Genomic DNA, 21,634 nt, shown 5'->3' with positions numbered 1-21,634 from the left:
ATGTGGCATCCCCATGGCAAGTGAAAGATGTATTTTGGCCTTATGAACAGGAGTATGATTATGAGTGTGGTTCATGAAGCATAGGGCAAAAAAGGTAAGCATGAAAGCATCCATGATTTGAGTAAAGATGGAACTTTGGCGTTCTAACTACCATTTATCCATTTCACCTGTGCCTTGGTATTTTCAGACTTGGCATACTTCCTAAATGCCTACAACCTTCCTAGCCCACATGAGATAGAGGGCTCATGGCCTGCTTGGAGGTGTTATTCCCATAGGCAACTGGTTGGTCACTGTAACCACAGGATATTGGATTAGCTAGGCCCTTGGTCTGATCCAGGAGGGCTCTTACGTTCACACGAAACAAAGATAGTCAGTGAACTTAAACAATCAAAACTAGATTTTTGAATCCTCCATATTAGTCTCTCAGAAATCCCCTTAATTACTACTGTTTTTGGACTGATGGGCGCTTCCTCTTACAAAATATGGGAATTTCTTTCCCTGTAGAAAGCGACAAGTGCATTTTGATACTGCCTCTGTGCCTTAAACACACTTGCTGCAGTGTGTAGATGAATCCCCATGGAAGAAAGTGGTACTTACTTCTGAGTAAACAGGCCTAGGATCCCACTAGCTTACAGGAAATTATATTGTATCTGGAGAAGTGTGCATGCACCTGAAAGCTTATAACCAGAACAAACTTAGTTGGTCTCTAAGGTGCTACTGGACAATTTATTAATTTTTCTCGACTGTGTCAGACCAACAGGGCTACCTACCTGAATCAGGAAATTATATATTAGCTCTGTAACATCCTACGGGAACTAGTATTCCTATCAGGCATTAGTTTGTATAGAAGCAAACGGACATGCTGCCAATCTCAGTCCCACCCTACTCTGCCTCCCTATACAAAGGAAACATTTTTTCTAACTTACTCATAACTTCTGCTGCATAAACAACAAGCACACCATCCTACACTGCATCAACTAAACCTCCTATGCTCCCTACAACCAACCCAAATTAGTATCCCTACTTCTAGTATAAAAAATGCATTGAAATGATAAGCACAAGCAAACTCTGTTGGCACTCTAGTAAATACCCTAACTGGATGCATACCGGATTGGCAAAAGGATGATTACGAGATTTGGAGTGATCCTGAGTATCAGAAGTTGATCTTTTCTTTTCCTCCCTTCCACTGTGATGGGCCACAGCCAAGAAAGCCAGATCCCACACAATTCAGGCAGGGGTGGGCCGATTCCAAGAGTACAGTGGTACCTCGGGTTAAGTACTTAATTCGTTCCGGAGGTCTGTTCTTAACCTGAAACTGTTCTTAACCTGAAGCACCACATTAGCTAATGGGGCCTCCTGCTGCCGCCGCGCTGCCGGAGCCCGATTTCTGTTCTTATCCTGAAGCAAAGTTCTTAACCTGAAGCACTATTTCTGGCTTAGTGGAGTGTGTAACCTGAAGCGTATGTAACCCGAGGTACCACTGTATATGCAATGCAAGGGATCCCATAGGATCTTTAATTTAGGAATCCGGGCCTTCTGAACAGAAAGTTCCACCCATAGTGCCAGTTGCTAGTTACACTCAAACTCCCAAAGAACTAAATTCAGGTTCAATTCCCCGCCCCGGTTTCCACCTCTCTTATTCTCTCTCCCCAAACTGAATGGAGAATCCCGTTCTCAAAACCGCCTCGTAACTATTTCCCTCTTTAACTTAAGTCTTTGTTATGTACTGAGTTGAATAGGACCCAAAATGCAGCAGTCTGATTGGTCCTAGAGCAACACTTCGCCCCCATCCCACCAAGGGTCCCGCGTGAACACGCGAGCACGTCTGAACGCCTACCGTCGGCCTCTTCCACACGATGCCCCTCGTTTTGTAGGAGTTCGGTCCCAGCTCCTTGTAGCCCAGGGAAGAGGCGGCCGCGGGGAAGGAGGGGTCCTGGAAGAGCTTCCCCGCCTCGAGGCACTCGTCCCGCAGCGCATGGAAGTCCTGGTTTAAGTACTTCACGGCCTTGGCATTGGAGCCTAAGCCTCGGGCGACCTCCCTGTCTTTTGCTAATTTAGCTGCGAGACCAGACATGATGGCTGTTCCCTTTTGTTGCCGCCGCCGCCGCCGCCGCCGCCAACTCCGGAGCTGGACATAAAAATGCGAATCTCCTCCACGCAAATGACGGCGGCGAAGCGGGCTGCCGATGATTCATGCAACGAGAGGAAAACTCTCATCACTGCGCTCGGGGTGTGGCCGGGTCGGCCTCCGAGATCCAGGCGGTGCAAGCGGGCCTGTCGCCCACCAGTTCTCGCTCCAGCTCGGCCGAGGGCCGCTGTAGGCGAAAGGGGCAGCATTTCCCGCGCTTTTTTCTTACTATTGCAAAGAGAAGAGCAAATGTCCTGCCCGGGGAGGGGGGGGGAGGGGACTGACGCCTTTCCACACACAAAGCTGTTTTGCCGAATTGTCACACGCGCCGTTATAAGGGCACGCGCCTTATGAACTTTTAGCATTTCACCGATGAATATGGAAAGACTCTCAACAGCTGCCTTATTCTCACGTTCTCCCCATCTCTTTGATTACTGGAGTTGCTGCGCGCCTCGAGGGGAAACGAGTGCGCGCGCGCGCGCGCTCCCCAAGCAATCAAGCAACACCTCCCGCAACTTCCCTCTGCCTTTCTCCTACCCTCGCCAATTGCTGGATCCTTGCGAAAATTATTATGACTGAATAATTGCCTAGGAAATCCTGAAACCTGAAGCGTGCTTGCTTGATAGTTAGGTCCATTGGGGAGGCAAAGCAAGTAGTTCTGACTTCAACAGAGAGAGAAAGTTTGGAATGGAATTCTTCTCATTCTGAAGTTTAACTCATGGGACCAAGTTTGCCCTTCAGGCGGAAATCCAGTTTTCCCCTTCTGTGTTCATACAGAGACATAATGTGCTGCCACTGGTCTTTAATTATTTATTTCCCCAGTATTTGGCATGTCAATTTTCAGGACTGAGACCTCCCTAGACAACTCACAGAAACAAGACAATTCCACTGCGATTACAATTTTAAAAAACACAATTTAAAAACTGTAGAACAGCTTCGCCATTCCACACTATTTCTTTGTTAACTTATCTTAGCACTGCAAACCTATCAGAAGTAAATCCCACTAAGTTCAATGGGACTTATTCCTACTATGTGGCAAGTACACACAAGAGCCTCATAACGCCTCCAGAGGGCTATTGAGGTCAACATGGCACTGGATATTTACTGGATAATGCAGAGGACTCTTGTTTAAAGAGACTTATTTAATCTTACTGGACCTCTGGATCCAGGATTCTTGGGCAGGAAAGATATAGGTACTTTAAATGCATGGTGTGTATGCGGGTTCAGTCTTTGATGAGGGACTTCATCAAAAGGTTTTTAGAAGTTCAAGGATCCCAAGGAATGGTTTGAAGGCACACAAGACCATCACCTTGTTGAAGCTAAGCAGATCTGCTTAGTGCAAGCCTGGTGACTGCCTAGGAACCACATATATGCACAATAAAAGAAATACGGGACATAAATGTAAATAAATAAATAATGAAATTAGTAGGAGATCAACCCTAATTGGTCACTCTCAGATGACTCCAAAGTGTTGGTGAGGCAAGGCCTCCTCAGCAAGATTTATTCATTCTGTGTTTAATAATTATTACTTTAATTATGCTTTCCAGAGAGGCAGTTGCAAAAGCGTTTGTTACCCCCTCTCCCCACTTCCTATTATTATTATTTATTAAATTTATATACCACAATTCACCTGAAGATCACAGGGTGGGCTACAATATAAAACACAAAAATGCATAACATAGTAACAAACAAAAACAATATCACCGCCCCACAGTTTAAAAGGCCATAGATTGTTTAATTAGCCAAAGGCCTGGGAGAAGAGGCATGTTTTTGCCTGGTGCCTAAAGATATGTAATGAAGGCACCAGGCGAGCCTCTCTGGGGACAGCATTTCATATTAAAAAAAACAAAAACTCCATATTTTAAAAATTCGAATAAGTATCTACATAACTACTGTGGTAGCCTCCTATGAGACGTCTGTACCACCTCTGCTTAGCCTGCTAATGTTTGAACTGGCTTTAAATATTAAAATTGGGAGCTTCGGGAAAGGGCTGGAGGGGAGGGAAGCTTTAAAACAATCTACCCTAACCTCTTCCCCTTCACTTTTCTGAGTGACATCCACTTTTCCCTGCATAAAAGCTATCATGCACAGGCCCAGTTTTGAAGCATGGTATGTAGGCTAATTACTGGCGAACTCAATATAACACATCAGAATGTCAAACCTTGTAAATAAAAAAGCATAACTAGACAAAGAAAATGTAAAATATTTTCTAAAACCAGGAATGTAGGAAATTGCCTGAGAGCATACCTACCATTTATTTTTTCTCAGGCACACAAATTCCCACCAAGCCTAATTATGTTGTTTTGTTTTCTTTCTTCTCACTTCCTTTGATTTCAGCTGTTCCAAGTGTCCCTGCATACCAGCAAAAATCCCTATGTTAATCACCATCCCAGTGCTGTCCCATGGAGATGTTAGGGTTATCTTGTTAATGGTTTGTTGTTGTGAGTTGCTGGAGCTGTCATTCTGCAGGTTTCCACCTACTCCCTCAGATCTCTAAAGGTTAAATATTTGAGACTGCAATCCTAGGCCCCATGGGTAGCAGATATGGTGCCCTCCATGATCTCCTTTGCTGGACTATCATTCTCTTAACTCCTGACAATTGGTCGTGCTGCCTGGAGCTGATGGGAGCTGCAGTTAAAGCACACCTGGAGAGTGCTATATTACCTAGCTCTGCTATACCTGGTAGTAAGCGTTCCTGAACTCAATATGGGGCATATTTCTGCATGGACATGTACAGGATTGCATTATGGGTGAGTGCATGAAGAGTGTCATCATATGCCTCAATCATTAGGTTGCACTGGACCGAGTTGCATCTGGGTGGGGTCAGGAACTTCCCTTTGCTGTTTTGTTATTAAGGAAAACAATAACATTATTGTCTAGCTTCCTGACCGGAATATCCTCTAAGTCTAAGCAACCTGAGGGCAATCTGTGACCTGCATGCAGTCCTCAAAAGCTTTTTGTGTGTCTCACACAGGTGCCCATCGCCCTCTACTTACAAATCCCATTCCTGCTAAATCTTGCTGTCTCCCCAACATGTGAAGTCTGCTGCTCCAGCCTTGCCCAGAAGCTGTTTGACAGACTAGGAAGAATGAAACTGTGATGGGGAGGATGATGTAAGGGGAGCAGTTAACCAACCACATGCATGCATGAATACCCCCAACTCACCACTAGCTTCAACCACACTCAGTGGGCACACAGCACCCAACTGCCTGCCCACCCACAGTGACATGTGGTCCTCGAGGGCAAAAAGATTGCCCACCCCTACCTTGAGCTTTGGAGGCTGAGTATATTGTGACTCTATAATGCATGTGTGCAAATCCACCTTTTGCAGACATTAATATTCCATGGGATTCACCACCTGCCATTTCATACACTGCAGAAAGTGAGGATTGTCTAATTTTTAAAGCCTTCTAAGTTGGTGGCCATCACTGCCTCTTGTGGGAGTGAGTTCCCTAGATGAACAGCATTGCATGAAGGAGTACTTTCTTATATCTGTCCTGAGTTTTCTAACATTCAGCTTCATAGGATGTCTATGAGTTCTAATGTTATGAGAAAGAGTGCCATACATAATTTTATGAATTTCTAGTGTGTCACCTCTTGCTTGCCTTTTCTCTAAACTAAAAAACCTCAAACACTGCAATCTTTCCCCACAGAGGAGTGGCTTCATCGCCACAATCATTTTGGTTGCCCTTTCCCAAACCCTTTTCCACTCTACAATATCCTTTTTGAGGTGAGGCAACCAGAACTGAACAAAGTATTCTAAGTGCAGTCACTGCATAGATTTGTATAATGGCATTATGATATCAGCAGTTTTACTTTTGTTTCCAAATATGTTTTATTTTCAAGACCTTTCCAAATCATTGGTCCATCTACCTCAGTTCTGTCTGGGTTTTCCTCCAGGTTTTTGGACCATAACCATTCTTGATTATTGGTTATTCTGGCTGGAGCTGATGGGAGTTGTAGTCCAAAGGCCTATGAAGGGGACCTCTTCTTTTCACTCCCACCAGAATCTTCCACCAGACATTTCCATATAATGTTTAAGGAAGTTTAAGAAGGTTGTACAGGCCAGGTTGTTTGTTTTGCATCTAAATCCTGTGCAGCTTTCCTAGACTAGAGCCTTTTCTGACATTAGAAAGAAGGCAGAAGTGTTTGTGCAGGAAAGTGACAGTGCTTGTTTGTGATGTCCAAAGTTTTTCTATGACTTGGCCCAGCTAGCCTCTTCCGCTCAGTTGCAGAATTAGGATTTCTCAAACCAGCAATTCCAAAGGAAATACAGTACAGAGTTACGATGCTGGGCTTTTATTTGATGACAACTCACTCTGTGAAGCCATGAGAATCAGATCTCTTTTTCATTATTTCAGTCTCCCACTCTCCTCTTCATAAAAACTGCAGTTTCTCATCTGCCTGTAGTGCTATTCTGCAGCTTCTTTCCGCTGCTCTGGAACAGCCAGGCCCACTCTTTGGGTAAAACCTGGCAGCTGAAATTGCCAGGAATGTTGCAATCACATGGAAAAAATGACTTGGAAGAACCTCATGAGCACAAAAAATAACACTGGAATTCTGTGACCCCTCCCGTCTCTCCCACTTCACTTCAAACTGCCAGAGGGTGTGGGCAACACTTATGTGTTTGCTCCTCCACAGCTGCAGGGTTCAGTCTTGTTAGTAAAGCTGCAAAGCAGACATTAAGAGAACCGGGCAAGCACTACAAACAGAGCACACTCTCTCTCTCTCTCCCTCCCCCCACCTCTCTCTCTCACTCTCTCTGTAAAACCTGGTAGTAATATCAGTGATGAATTTCAAATCCCTCCAGACCTTCTCCCCCAAATCTAACAGAAGCGGATCCGAAAAGTCGCTGCTGGATGATTTATTTCTTTCCACTTATGAATCACTCCCTGTGAAACACCTCAAAGTTATTTAACAATAACAACATCGACAATGAAAACAATGTCATATATAATGAATACAATTTCATATATGAAAATAATTTCAAACTCTTGGAATTGTAGCTCTGTGAGGGGAGAAGGGATCTTCAAACAACTCTCAGCATCCTTTACAAACGACAATTCCCAGGATTCGGGGCGGGGGGGGGGGGAGAAGCCATGATTGTTTTAAACAGTAAAATAGTGCCTTAACCAGTGCTTTTTTCTGGGGGGACTCAGGGCTACGCATACTCCTAAACATTTTGTGAATCTTTGTGTTTTTGTCCATTTACTGTATTTATTTTTCCTCATTTGAACTATAAAATGGTGATTTTCTTGAGTCAAAATGAGAGTACCCCTAAACATTTTTTATAAGGGAAAAAAAGCACTGGCTTTGACTATGGTAAAGGTAAAGGTACCCCTGACTGTTAGGTCTAGTCGTGAACGACTCTGGGGTTGTGGCGCTCATCTGGCTTTACTGGCCGAGGGAACCGGCGTTTGTCCACAGACAGCTTCCGGGTCATGTGGCCAGCATGACTAAGCCGCTTCTGGCGAACCAGAGCAGCACATGGAAACACTGTTTACCTTCCCGCCGGAGCGGTACCTATTTATCTACTCGCACTTTGACGTGCTTTCAAACTGCTAGGTTGGCAGGAGCTGGGACAACAGGAGCTCACCCCGTCACGGGGATTCAAACCACCGACCTTCTGATCAGCAAGCCCTAGGCTCAGTGGTTTAGACCACAGTGCCACCCGCGTCCCTATTAACTGTATAGTAAAGGTAAAGGGAGCCCTGACCATTAGGTCCAGTCATGTCTGACTCTGAGGTTGCGGCACTCATCTCGCTTTATTGGCCAAGGGAGCTGGCATACAGCTTCCAGGTCATGTGGCCAGCATGACTAAGCCGCTTCTGGCGAACCAAAGCAGTGCACAGAAACGCCGTTTACCTTCCTGCCGGAGCAGTACCTATTTATCTACTTGCACTTTGACGTGCTTTCGAACTGCTAGGTGGGCAGGGAAGACTAAAGCATAATTTGCTGATACAGCCAGCCCTACTATGTACAGGGTAAGGTGACTTGTTTCAGGTGGTACCATGAGGGGAGCAGGAGAACATAAAGGTAGGAAATGGTTGTTGGCATCCATCTGTCTCTAGAGACAATGGGGTACACCTCCTGGGGTGAAGTCAAACCTCCAGAGAATCACAGCGCCTGCTGTGGCTGCAGAGCCCAGTAACTCATAACTGCCACTTCCCACAGTGTTTTTGCTGTGTTAGCAGCACCAAATTGCCTCTCTGGGGTGCAAGCCTGGGCAGTGTGTATGGAGGTCCTAAGCTGACCAGACAAGTTCAGCCTCAGTAATATGGTCAAAAGGACAGCAGAGCAATGCATTTGGCACAAGATTGGCTGCAGGAGTTTCTGGAAGGAGGCATACAAGACGCCATCCAATCATCTATTTGTGTAGTGTTTACTTCTTAGCCTTCCCTTCTCCTGAAAATGTCCCACAAGGCAGCGGGCACAGATTTTTCCTCAGGGTTTACTCCTGAAGCCTTTCTCATGAATGAGTATATAATGCATTCAAAAATACATACACTGGGGAAACATTTGCATGAAAATGTTGATATTACTGAAAATAACATACAAAAATGTATTAGGGAAAATTTCCTACGAGCGTGTATAATAAGAGAGTTTTGCATTAAAATGCTGACAAATTTTCAATAGGACTTAAAAAAAAATGCAATCAGGTGTATGTGGGTGGGGGGTGGGGGAGATATACAACACAATGAAACAAAACTACTAGAATATAATTAAATGAAAGAACAGAAATACCCAAGGTCAAAGAGAGAGAGTTACAAAATACCTTTTCCTGTAATAGCCCTTTACTATCCATTATGCAAGTACTTTTTTTGATTTATAATTTGCTTTGGGCTGAGAATGAATACATAAAACTGGTGCTCGTGATTGCAATGAAACACGTACAGGCAACTCCCAATTTACGTGTGTCTGATTGATGTGCGATTGCACTCACATGCATGGCGCAGAACCCAGAAGTGGCCTGAAAATGTCAATAAAATGTCACTAAAAGGGCGGAACGGGGCAGAACGCTTTACGTATGTCCCACCAAAGCACGTGGGCTTACGCAATGTAACTCCCGCACAAAATGAGGATTGCTTGTATAGCTGCTCTAAGTTAAGATTTGCATCTTCATTGGTTTCCCATAACCCCTCATCCTTCTACTTTTCACCATTCCTCGTGTTTCTGCATTGAAACCAAAAGGAAGCAGTTGATTTGAATGCAAGCCAGATTTCAGCCAGGCCTATTTTCTCCCATATCTAATGCCTCATGTTTTTGCAAAACTCTTTCCTTATTTTGATCATTTCCTAAAGCATCGTTTCTGTCCGCTCTTGTCATGTTGCACAGCCAGACTCCTGAGTGCTGCAAGCAAAGTGCAGAAGAGATGCTCTTGAAGCCTGGACATGCTAATCCGTTTGCTCCAGTCCCCTTTGTTCATCCTTAAACCGCAACCTGCTAATTTGCTGCCATCTCGCTTCTCAGTGTGCCTGCTCTGCTGAAGACACTTCCTTCAGTTCTGTGATGTTCTGCTCCCAGAAACTGCTGAAGCACAACTGCTGCCAATTTAATATTATGTTGCACTGACAGGAAATTTAAACCAATTGTTTGCATAGTTGTTGCTGAGTCGGGAAGTCCTTGGAGCCAACCTTGGCTCCTTCTCCTGCACAGAGTGCTTTTGAATATTCCATGCTGCATAAACAAATGTTTAAGAGCCATCTGTCCTTCATTTATACAGGGTGTGCCCATATGGATCAGTCTGATATCAGCAGCGTGCTGGTGAATAGCTTCCCCCACCTACTGTTGTGCAATTGGTTATCCACTGTCCCTGGTCTTCTAGGGAAGGGGTAGAGAATCTGTGGCCCTCCAGATGTTGTTGGACGCCAGCTCGCATCAGCCTCGGCCATCACAGCCAATTATTGGGAATGATGTGATTTGTAGTCCAACAACTTCTAGAGCAGCCTTTCTTAGCTTTGGTTCCCCAGATGTTATTGGACTACAACACCCATCATCCCTAGATAGCAGGACCAGTGATAATAGATAATGGGGGTTCTAATCTAACAACATATGGTTGAGAAAGACTGTTTTCTACAGGGTCACAGGTTTGCCACTCCTGTTCTAGGGGGAATAGCTGAAGGAGGCATGTGGATCCCATATAGCTTTGATTCACATTGCACAAAAGGCCTATCATGTGCTACTATTATGAATCAAAATTCTTGTTTAGAAAGGCCCAGCGAAAATATAACTTCTGGGAAGAAAAGCATCAGGAGGATCACTCCCAGTCCAGTGCTGCTGTGGATTACCCTGTTGGGTTATACTAATGGCAGGGGTACTGCCCTCTCTTCTTCTTTTTTGTGAGGGGGAAGAATTATTGTGGGTGCTCCTGGGTGATAGCAGGAAACTCCAGGAGTAGGGAGCATGTCATTTTGTTCCACCTTTATTGGGAATCTCAGATGAGATACTCACACAATGGAAGTTGCTCCCAGTACAGTCACGACATGGAAGCAGAGAAAGGTTCAGATAGTTTACTGCTGCAGAAGATAAGGCTCAGTAAAACAGTTCTGGACATAGATATTTACAGCTTGTAGACTTTTGCAGATACAGCTACATACAAGTACAAAGTACCACTGTTGCTCTAAATAAGTTTAGCAACTCAAGGCATAGCACTGGGCAAGTAACACTGATGGGCTAACCCACTAACCAACAGACAGACAAACTGAAGACTCACAGACACTACTGAGATGACATGCATTAATCACAGATACAGCCAGGTCACTGGGCTGTTACCATAGCAACTGGCTTGGCTGATGATGCACCTGTGATTAGCTCATCCATGGGGTGATTTACGCTCATGAAGGAAGTTATCCCCTTATCAGGCCCAGTTATTCCAACAACCTTTTACTGCTATCTTAAATGGGGGGGGGGGGGGCAACAGCAGAAGTGAAAGTGCTGCTGCTTCCTAGAAATACAGAGAACATGACCGTCTTTGCTGTATTTCTGCATTTTGGATCTGCTAGTAGTTATTATGGTTCCCATATGCTACTTGTTTCATTTATATTATCTAATTGTTTTCTGCTGCTTTAAAATGTTAATTTTTTTATGTGTGTGTTTTTATATTACAAACTGCTCAGATATTTCTTATAAATATGGAGCAGTTTATAAGTTACTTAAATAAAGAAAATCATTTAAAAAAGGGTGGTGTTATTATTATTTAAAATGTTGTTGTTTAAAATTTTCTGTCCTGTCCTTCCTTCTAAAAACAGTGGCAGATAACAAAATGGTAAAAATGCAATTAAAATAAAATAAAAGGGTGGCATTCAACTAAGGCTTGCTTAGAGTAGACCATTGACATTAATGGCATGTTCATTAATTTCAGTGCATCCGTTCTGAGTAAAATGTAGCTGAATACCACCCAAAATATCTAAACAGAGTCCCACACCCTGTCAGTTAATAATGTCAAGGCTGAAGTAGAGCCCATATTAAAACTGAGCTGAAGGTTCAGTCGATACACATTTAAGCCTTTGTCATGGGAGGAGTTACAGCTCATAGCTCTGGCTGGCAATTAGTTTTGCTGATAGCAAGTCAGCTTAGTAGGATGCTGCAGGATTGGCCAAGCTCTCCCCAAATTGCATTCTGGCAAATTCAGCCAGTATATTCTCTCTCTCTATATATATAATATTTATTCAATATTATTCAATATTATTCAATATAAAAAGAAGAAAAATACAAAATACAAAATACAAAATACAAAATACAAAATACAAAAAGAAATAACAACACCAAAAAAGAAAAAATACATTCACTTAAAAAATAAAAAGAATTGATTAAACCTTTACATAACCTTCCTCCTTTACTTATTTCCTTGACCTCCTCTCACCTCCCAATTTTGTATTCTAATTCAAATCGTTATTTCAGCAAATCCTTCCAACCTTATTTTCATTTAAATAATTTAATATAATATATTACAAATTAACGTCCTCTCTTACGTCAATTTCATCAACTCATCTTTGCTTAGTCCTTTATGTCATTTCTTCAGCCAGTATTCTCATGCCCTCCTCATTTTCCTCTCTGCCTTCTGCATTGCTTGGAGTGCTTTCGGAGGCGGGGGGGGGGGGGGCGAGAGACAGGAAGATGCAAGCAGGTGATGGAGGAAGCCTGACCCACCTCATGACTTGAAAGGTTAAACTTGACAGTCATTAACTGAGCCTTAATCCCCCTGACAACTCTTAATGAACATGAAAATTTCAATCCCTTGTCACAGATATATGACCAAGCAGATCATCCACCCTTGATTGGGAATTAATTATCTCCTTCAAGCACTCCCTGTTGCCTCTAGGTGGTGCTTGTGCATCAATTTTTGCTTTTAATTGTTACTATTAGCAACAGTCCTTGAGAATACAGGTCAGAAGCAGTGAAGCTAAGGATCACGTCACATATGAACATTGGGCTTGCACACAGATAAAACTCCATGTACGGGAAATTGTGTACACCGTCACTTGTGAATAGAATTTTAAGTATATAACTTGCTACAAATAATGGCTAGGAGGCCGCTGTGTGCATTTGAGAGGCATTGTGCCTTTAGAGGCCTTCCAAATAACAGCTTTCTTTCTCAAAATGAAATAACACAAAGAGAAAATTCAGTTAAAGACTCTTTTCTGAATGTATTGATCTAGGCAGGATGTTCTGACCTGTGTCTTTGGAAAGCAGGGGAAAATGAAAGCAAGGACTTAAACGAGAGCCTAGAGGAAAGTAAACACTGAGTGCTGGACTATGACTTGGATTCAAATCCCCACTCAGACATAAAGCTTTCTGGGTAATCTTGGATGATTCACTCTCTCAAGATGGGCCAGCCCAATACATTTTGGCACCTGAGGTAAAACGCAAAGCGGTATCCCCACACACTATGGAAGAAGGAATGAGTGAAGATCAACACTAGGAACAAGCATGGAATAAAGATCTACATGAGGAACAAGCATGGGTGGGTTGAAGTGGGAATTAAAGACTGTTGTAGGGCAGAAAAGGGCCTGCTCTGAATCATGCTTAGAAGGTGAAGAGCCCAGGAGACCCCACCTGCCATTTCCTCCCTAGGATTGGGAGGAGACCAGCAGTGCCTCCTATTTGCCAGGAGGCCACTAGAGGCAGCATTGTGGGTGCTGCTTGAAGAAGCAGCAGCTTCTAGCCTCCAAGGAGCTCACCACAGCTGTTGTAGCCCTGTGAATTCTGCCGCCTGAGGTGGTTGCCTCACCTTGCCTCACAGGGTGGTTGTAAGGAGAAGGATGGATGACCTTTGGCCCTCCAGATGTTGTGGTTGGACTACAGTTCCCATCCTCTGGAGCGGATAGAAGTTGACGTCCAACAATGTACGGAGGGCCACAGTTTCCTCATCTCTGCTGCAAGGTTAATCTTGGGTGGAGGGTATAGAGAGGAAATCTTGCACAATGCCCCAAGTTCCTTGGAAGACAGGCAGGATAGATGTGGACAGGGAAGGAGAGTAGGGGCATATAAGATGTAAACTGGGTGTGCCTTTGTAGACAAGATTCTATCCACTTCATCTGAAGCCTGAAACAAACTGAAAAGACAGCTGGTTAAGACACAGAGGTACCCTGGCTGATAAAGTATGTTGAAAAGATAAGATCTCTGTCATTCCAACCCACATGGAGGTGAAAAATTCACCTCTTTCAGAAGCCTTTTTCCTTAGAAGCAGTGCCTTGGTTCAGTATTTACACTTCTTTACAGCCTACGTTCTTACAGCCTGCTTAAACTTCATTGGAAATGACAAATCTCCCTGCTTTCGACCAGTAACAGGCCTGTGATTTGCAGAGGATTTGATCACTGTGCTCATGTTTTGAGCCTGTAGGTGTGGGGAGAGAAAATGAGCTTTTAATGGTGGGAAACTTCCCCATGAGATAAGGAAACATGACAAAATCCAATAAAGCTCACAGAGACTATAAAAGCAATATAAACAGCAAGGAGTGGGCGTATGGTTTGGAGTGGGTAGTCCGCTTAGGCAGTGCTCAGTGTAATAATGTCTTTGTGCTCATAATGACAGAAACCATAACAAACTGGGATTATTAGGAGCCCTTCAGAGGTTATGGAAAACACATGGGGGAGGGGAACCATGAACTCAGTGCTCCTGGTTGCTGGTCAAGTAGGAGGAAAATAAGCTCTGAGGAAACCTCTAATGCTGCAGTCCTACACCTCATGGATGTTGTTGAACTCCAGCTTCTGTTATCTTCAACCACTGGCCATGCTGCCTGGAGCTTATGGGAGCTAGGATTCCTCCAAACCAGTGTTTCATTTTTGCAGGTACATTTAGTGGTGGATTTATACTGGACTGCCCATTCATCACCATTTTATTAGTTGTTCTGCAATGCTTCCCCAATTACGAGGTGGAGGGGCATGTTTGTGCTAGAGTGCATCAAAAGCATGATGAGTGTGTGTTTGTGTGTGTGTGTGTGTGTGTGCGCGCACACACACACACACACACACACACACACACACACTTGTATTATGGAAAGTTAGAGGATTTAAGTAGCAAACTACAGGTTATGCACTGATTGAAAATGAAGCAGCCTGTCTGCCCTGAATCTTTTACAGGCACAAACAGCATTGCAAGCTGGATTGTGTATACCATCGTGAGCACAAATCAGCATGCATGCACAATAAAAAGGATATATGGAGGGGTCCTTGTTGTCCAACATTGGGTGGGTCACAGGTGCCCCATCTCTGCTAAGTCCCAATGAACTCAATGTACAGGATGACACTGTATGGAATTAAGTAACTAAGATCCTTCCCCCAACCACTACCATCAACAAGGCCACCACAACATCTTCTTGCAACTGCCACTTTCATCAGTCTCTGGGCTGCTCAAAGGGAGAGCAGATTTTTCCCAGAAGGCTGCTCTATCTACTGAAGGCCCCATGCATGCTTTTAAAGAAATCTGGACTTTCTTTTCTTTTCTTTTTTTAAAGGTAAAGGTCCATTTGCAATTGAGTGCCTATACCAAAGATCTTGTTTTGAGAGCACTTCCTTCGAAAACTGAGGTTTGGGGCTTTGATAGTTCTATTGTTCTGTATGTTGTATAACTGGCAACGGTAGCAATTCAACAAACTGCAGGGAAAAGCTAATTGTGTGAATCATTTCTCAAGAGCATTATAGGATCATAATGCCAAGGTTGACTGTCTGAGAATTCAATTTCACAGACTTATTTCCTGCTTTTAACTTTAATCGTTAAGTGTGTTTTCCTCACAACACAGGATTTAGTTGAAGGTGAGTCTGAACAAGGTACATTTGGGTGTTTCAACCTTTGCAGGTTATTTGCTTCTCTCTGAGATGCAGTCCTGGAGATAAATATCCCAAGTCTTTGGGAGTGGGAGAGATTGTTTCTGTGCCCATAAGGGCTGGGTGGAAAACTTAAACCAGGGTAGCCAATTTGGTGTCCTCCAGATGCCGCTAGTCTTCAGCTCCCAGCAGCTGTAGCCAGCTTGGCTAGGGGTCACAGATCTGAAAGGTGCTATGTTGACTATCCCTTAGATCTTCTCCTTTAGACAATGATCATCTAAAACCCTTAATGATTTAGGTTATCCAAAGGACAGCCTTTATCCATGCCAGCCTACCAATATTTTGAGTTCAGCTCTGGTTGTGTGCTGCCCACTGGTGTGATCAATTAGGTTGGCAAGTATGAATGACAGGGCCTTCTTAGCACTGACTCCACGCTTGTAGAATTCTGTTCCAACTGAGGTATATGCAGCCTCATCACAACAGGCCTTCAGACAGACTCTAAATGCACATCTGTTTATAACCATTTTTTTTAAAGAAGTTATTGTGTTGCTGATCTGAATTGGTGCTAAAATAGTTTAAACTATCTGATTTAATTCTACTATTTCAGATTCCCTGAATGGGTGGACAAACTACCCCAAAGGAGCATGACATGTCCCCCACCAGAGGTACTACCTCTCCCTTAACACCCCTAACGCCCCAAGGATGTGTCAGACATGACTAAACCAGGTGAGGGTAGCCTATGGGTCTCAAACCCTTGGAGAGTTAGGGACTTCCCCTGCATGCAAAGACAGGCTCCGGCAGATGAAGCCAGTAGTAGGCTGAATGGCAAAGAAGGCGGTTTCTGCACGTGCTGTAGAGGGAAGTGAGGGGCAGGTGGGGCTCATCACCCTGGGAAGAAGCCTAGGAGAAGGAAAACTCTGATCCTAAACCTCTGCTGCTTTGCAGGATATCTTTGGGAGAATAGAAGGCTAAGGAGTAAACCCTACACAAATCCAGCATGGAGTCCCTAAGATGGTTGAATGGTGTCTTGTGTGCCTCCTTCTGGCAACTCCTACAGCTAAACTGGTGCGAAACATATTGCTCTGCTTTCCTTTGGACCACATCAGCAAGGCAGATGGGGGCGGATCTTGTCATTTGGGAGGCCCATACACACTGCCCAGGCTTGCACCTTATTCTCCATGAATTGGTCTGATCTTCTTCTAAAGCCACCCAGGTTTGCCACCGTAACTCCTTCTTTGAGTGAGAACATTCCACAGTTTAACTATGTGCTTTGTGAAGGAGCACTTTCTATGGGCTGTCCTGAATCGTCCAGCAAGCTTTACTCCCCTTCACCTTGACTGGCTTGTTTCCCTACCTGCAAAAGTCTCAGTTCTCCTATACACATCTTAAAATTCAACAGTTGACTAGAAAGCTAGTATCTGCTCCTCGTACAAAGGGAGGATACTGAATAAATGCTACAGCCACTGGAATATTCCCTTTCTCTGCCTTTCGCTTCCATCGTCCTGACCCTTTCCCTCTTGTGTACATATTTACCTTTGAATGTTTCCTCCTTCTTCGAGGGTGTTGCACGGCGTAATGTGCTTGCTCATTCCACCCTCACCTGGCCACACTTTCCACCTTGCATTTAGGCTTTAAGACCTGCTGTGTCCTTCTGCCTCGCTATGGCAAACGTGGCGATTAAATTGGCCAGGGAGAAGGAAGCCCTGAAAGGCCTGGGCTCCAACCAGAATGCCGTGAAATACTTAAAACAGGATTTTGAAGCTCTGAAGAGGCAGTGCTTACAGTCTGGCATTCTCTTCAAAGACGAGGAATTTCCCGCCTGCCCTTCTGTTCTTGGCTACAGGGATCTGGGGCCTTATTCACCCAAAACTCAGGGCATTATCTGGAAACGACCTCCGGTAAGATTTTTACATTGTGTTCATAATCAGTCAGGTTCAGATAACATTTCATTCATCCAAGTGTCATCTTCAGACTCACAAGGATTGTAATAGTATGCAAAAAAGCAAAGGTATCGGCCTGCAAGAAGAAATCCAAATTATTATATAGTCATTTTACTTTGAACCCTAGATAGAGTTTGTTTTAATGTTTCTCTAGTGGCCATCATCTTGATCTTGCAGATGTAAACAAGAATAGAAATGCTGAAGTTTCTTCTCCAATGGTTTGTCCTTTCGGGACTGATAAGGTTGTCAACCAGAGCATCTAAAATCAGGGATGCTTTTGGAGTGGCAATATCTGGATTAAGGGACATTTAACATATTGCATGGAAATATAGTGGGTGAAAATTAGAGCCATTTATTATGTTCTTGAGATTGTGGTGGTCTGGAAAAAGGGACATCTGGCAACATTCAGTGTTGAGAATGCCTGGAAACATATTCTTTGGGGATTTCCTTCTGCCAATTTCTGAGGTTTTAATAAGCTTAAACTTCGCTGTGCTATTAGAGATACTGTTTCAAAGGCACATTGATGGCACATTAACTGTCAAAACGGGGAGGGAAAACCTTTCTCTGTGTGTATCATTTTTGCAGGTTTTTAGATGTAATTCCATTCTGCTCTGTTTCTGCATTAGTCTTCAAATCCTCTGAAAATACTGTTTAAATATGTATTTAATGCATTTCCCCCTTCTTAAATTAGTATTTTCTCTCAAAATATTTATCCCCATTTTCTTTCAAAACGTGTATTTAGACTGCAATCCTTTACCTATTTTATTGAGAGTAAGTCCCATTGAACTCAGTGAGGCATCTTCCTGAGTGGGCTTATCATCTTGTCCCGCTGATTTCTCCCACCCCCAGGGAAAGCCATACATTAGCACTCAGAGCAAATGACAATCGGGTTTTTGGTGTGGATTGCCATTTGTTAAAGAGCTGGTTTTCCCTGGGAAAGGAGTGGCGCAAGGGGGAAACAGCTCAGACCCAAACTTTCTAGGCACGGGGCAAGCTTAAGTGTGGACAAGCCCTGTATCACAACTACTGAGAACTGCACCCCAACATTGGGAGGAATGCAAAATCTGGTGGACAGCAAAGTTCTGATCCCATTAGTCCACGAGCTGCAGATCAGGCCATTTTGTTTGCGCATTTGCAAGACCGCATACTATTCCTATTTCAAAGCCAAATTGCAAAAGAAATGAAAGTAGCTTAAAAAACCAAGCTCTCTTTAATAATACAGTGGTACCTCGGGTTACATACGCTTCAGGTTACATACGCTTCAGGTTACATATGCTTCAGGTTACAGACTCCGCTAACCTAGAAATAGTGCTTCAGGTTAAGAACTTTGCTTCAGGATGAGAACAGAAATCGTGCTCTGGCGGCGCAGCAGCAGCAGGAGGCCCCATTAGCTAAAGTGGTGCTTCGGTTAAGAACAGTTTCAGCTTAAGTACGGACCTCCGGAACGAATTAAGTACTTAACCTGAGGTACCACTGTAGTTACCTCTTTTTTTTTTGCCAAGTACATTCCCCCCCAATGTTCTTTTCAATCGCTTTCCTTTGACTTCAGTTTCATTGTCTTTTCCTTCTCTTGACTCTCTCGCACAGTTTCGTAGATCACATAACCATAGGAAGCTGCCTTTTACTGAGTCAGACCATCGATCCATCTTGCTCAGTATATATTAACTGGCAGTACTACATTTCAGATGAAGGAGAGTCACTGTTCTTCCTGGACCAATGCTGAGAATTGGGCCTGGGAACTTTTGCATGCAAAGCCACTGAGCCCTTCTTCTAAGTTTCTTTATGTGTGCACGGCGATGTGAAATGTCATGAGGTCTGGCTGAAAGCCATTCCTAATCTTCTCTTTCGTTTTGGAAGCATTTTCAGATAGTGCAGAGGTCTCTTGTCAACAGCAGGGGGGATGGAATGGGGTGTGTGTCTTCAGTTGCCTTCATATAGTTTACTGTTCAGTGAAATTGCATATGCAGTTTTTACTACATTTTTTAATGAAACAATCAAGGAACAAACACCTCCTTAGAAAGGCTTTTACTCTCCAGGCACTTAAGAAAGATTTGAATGCAATGTGAATGAAGAACAGAACAATAAAAAACATGCGACTGTTTCTCAGGAAAGCAGTTTCAGCTTATTTTCAGTATTGTTGTGTGCCTCCCCAATCTCTGAGCTGTATGGGGTTCCAAGCATTTATCCAGGCTTCGTGATTCCTTCTGGAAATGAGGCACAGTGGAAATGGGGGTGTCTTTGTGATACATAGGTTATTTACACATATATACAACCTGAGCCTACGATGGAGGGGTTCATGGTATGAACACCCCAAGACGGTCTTGTTTTTCTCACAGCTGCAGCACTGCAGATGAGGCTGACCCCGGGGCTGTTATCAGCGTAATCAGTATTCTAATGCTGGTTCTTACTGTGTTATGTTGTATTTTAACTACAGTGGTACCTCGGGTTACATACGCTTCAGGTTACAGACGCTTCAGGTTACAGACTCCGCCAACCCAGAAAAAGTACCTCAGGTTAAGAACTTTGCTTCAGGATGAGAACAGAAATCATGCAACAGCGGCGTGGTGGCAGCAGGAGGCCCCATTAGCTAAAGTGGTGCTTCAGGTTAAGAACAGTTTCTTAACCCGAGGTACCACTGTACAGTATTATTAAAATTTATGTACCACCCTTCATCTGAAGATCACAGGCCGGTTTACAGCATAAAGATACAAAATGAAAACACAAAATACCTCTCATAATAATAACAGCAACTCATCTCCTGATAGTGTGACTCAGAGAGTCTTCCAGTTACAGCTACATGGGAAATGAAAACTTCTCTCTCAAAAACTGTGACACCTTGGCTTCTCCCCATTCCCAGAACAATCTACCACCTGCCGTCTTTCACCTACATTTAGAACAGCATGCCATATGCCTGGATCAGAGCCAGTGTGGTGTAGTGGTTAAGAGCGGTAGTCTTGTAATCTGGGGAACCGGGTTCGCGTCTCCGCTCCTCCACATGCAGCTGCTGGGTGACCTTGGGCCAGTCACACTTCTTTGAAGTCTCTCAGCCCCACTCACCTCACAGAGTGTTTGTTGTGGGGGAGAAAGGGAAAGGAGAATGTTAGCCGCTTTGAGACTCCTTAAAGGGAGTGAAAGGCGGGATATCAAATCCAAACTCCTCCTCTTCTTCTTCTTCTTCTTCTTCTTCTTCTTCTTCTTCTTCTTCATCAAGAGGAAGTTTCTTTCTTTTCCTTTTCCTTTTAACAAACTCCTTTGGAGTGTTTGTGTGGATTTGACAGGAATTTCAACAGGCTGTTCATGTTTGATTTTAGACCTGCTGCTTTATATCCGCTCCTAAACATTTAGGTTTTTATGCAGCTTTTAGTGGTGCTGTTGGTAGTTTGTTCAATGGATTGCATTTTTATTGATTGTTTTGTGTTTTTAATTTTGTACATTGCTTCAAACTATTCCAGAAAAGAGAATACAGTGGTACCTCGGGTTAAGTACTTAATTCGTTCCGGAGGTCTGTTCTTAACCTGAAACTGTTCTTAACCTGAAGCACCACTTTAGCTAATGGGGCCTCCTGCTGCTGCCGCGCCGCCGGAGCACGGTTTTGGTTCCCATCCTAAAGCAAAGTTCTTAACCCGAGGTACTCTTTCTGGGTTAGCGGAGTCTGTAACCTGAAGCGTATGTAATCCGAGGTACTACTGTAGTGGTGGTGACAGTCCTGGGAGCGAGGACCTTCAGAATTGTAGTGCAGAGAAATAGTCATTATTTTGCAGCACTGCTGAGGATTCCAAATTTCAGTTTCGATATCATTTTTTAGAATAAGACAGAATGGCACATCGAAAGAAATATTTTCATGAGCCCTTTGTTTCTTAGAAAGTAAAATAATGAGACCTTACGCACCTGCCTACAATTATGTGAACCATTATGCTGAATAGACAAAGAATGCAAGCTTATGCATGTTTCCTCAAATGTAATACCCACTGTGTACAGTGGAGCTAACTCCTAGGTAAGTATGCATAGAATTGCAATTTTAAGAATGTGTGCTGATCATTATTTTTAACCTCAACAAATCAACCAGAGCTAAATTTTTCAATTATCTTGATGTTTTAAGCGGTGTCATCAATGATGCTCTGGTCTTTTTGTTAGAGTGGCTCAGCTGAATTCCTGATCTGGAACTTACGTAGAAATAATTGAGCTTTCCACCCCAATAATGAATCTGAAAGCATTACTGCAGAACAGTCTTAAAACTAGTTACAATTAAATATTACAAAGTAACAAAGTAACACATTGCACTCAAGTAGCAAGCAATCAG

At 43.6% G+C, this 21,634-nt stretch overlaps 2 protein-coding genes across 2 annotated transcripts in view; one reads left to right on the top strand and one right to left on the bottom strand.

Annotated features, from left to right (window-relative positions):
- LOC307212176 (calpain-2 catalytic subunit) overlaps positions 1-2,333 on the bottom strand; it is a 37,270-nt gene extending 34,937 nt beyond the window's left edge. The window contains exon 1 of the mRNA XM_079969249.1: positions 1,838-2,333. Within this exon, the coding sequence (XP_079825375.1) occupies positions 1,838-2,074 (237 nt within the window). The 5' untranslated portion in view covers positions 2,075-2,333. The remainder of the gene's footprint in view (positions 1-1,837) is intronic.
- Positions 2,334-17,003: 14,670 nt separating this feature from the next.
- The window catches only part of LOC307212244 (calpain-8-like), a 41,612-nt gene continuing 36,981 nt past the window's right edge, over positions 17,004-21,634 (top strand). Inside the window, exon 1 of the mRNA XM_079969387.1 lies at positions 17,004-17,292. Within this exon, the coding sequence (XP_079825513.1) occupies positions 17,056-17,292 (237 nt within the window). The 5' untranslated portion in view covers positions 17,004-17,055. The remainder of the gene's footprint in view (positions 17,293-21,634) is intronic.

The sequence above is a fragment of the Podarcis cretensis genome (assembly GCF_951804945.1).
Source record: "Podarcis cretensis genome assembly, chromosome: 3".
Taxonomy (NCBI): domain Eukaryota; kingdom Metazoa; phylum Chordata; class Lepidosauria; order Squamata; family Lacertidae; genus Podarcis; species Podarcis cretensis.
The sequence above is the reverse complement of the archived record's forward strand: the minus strand, read 5'-3'. Positions and strand labels throughout refer to the sequence as shown.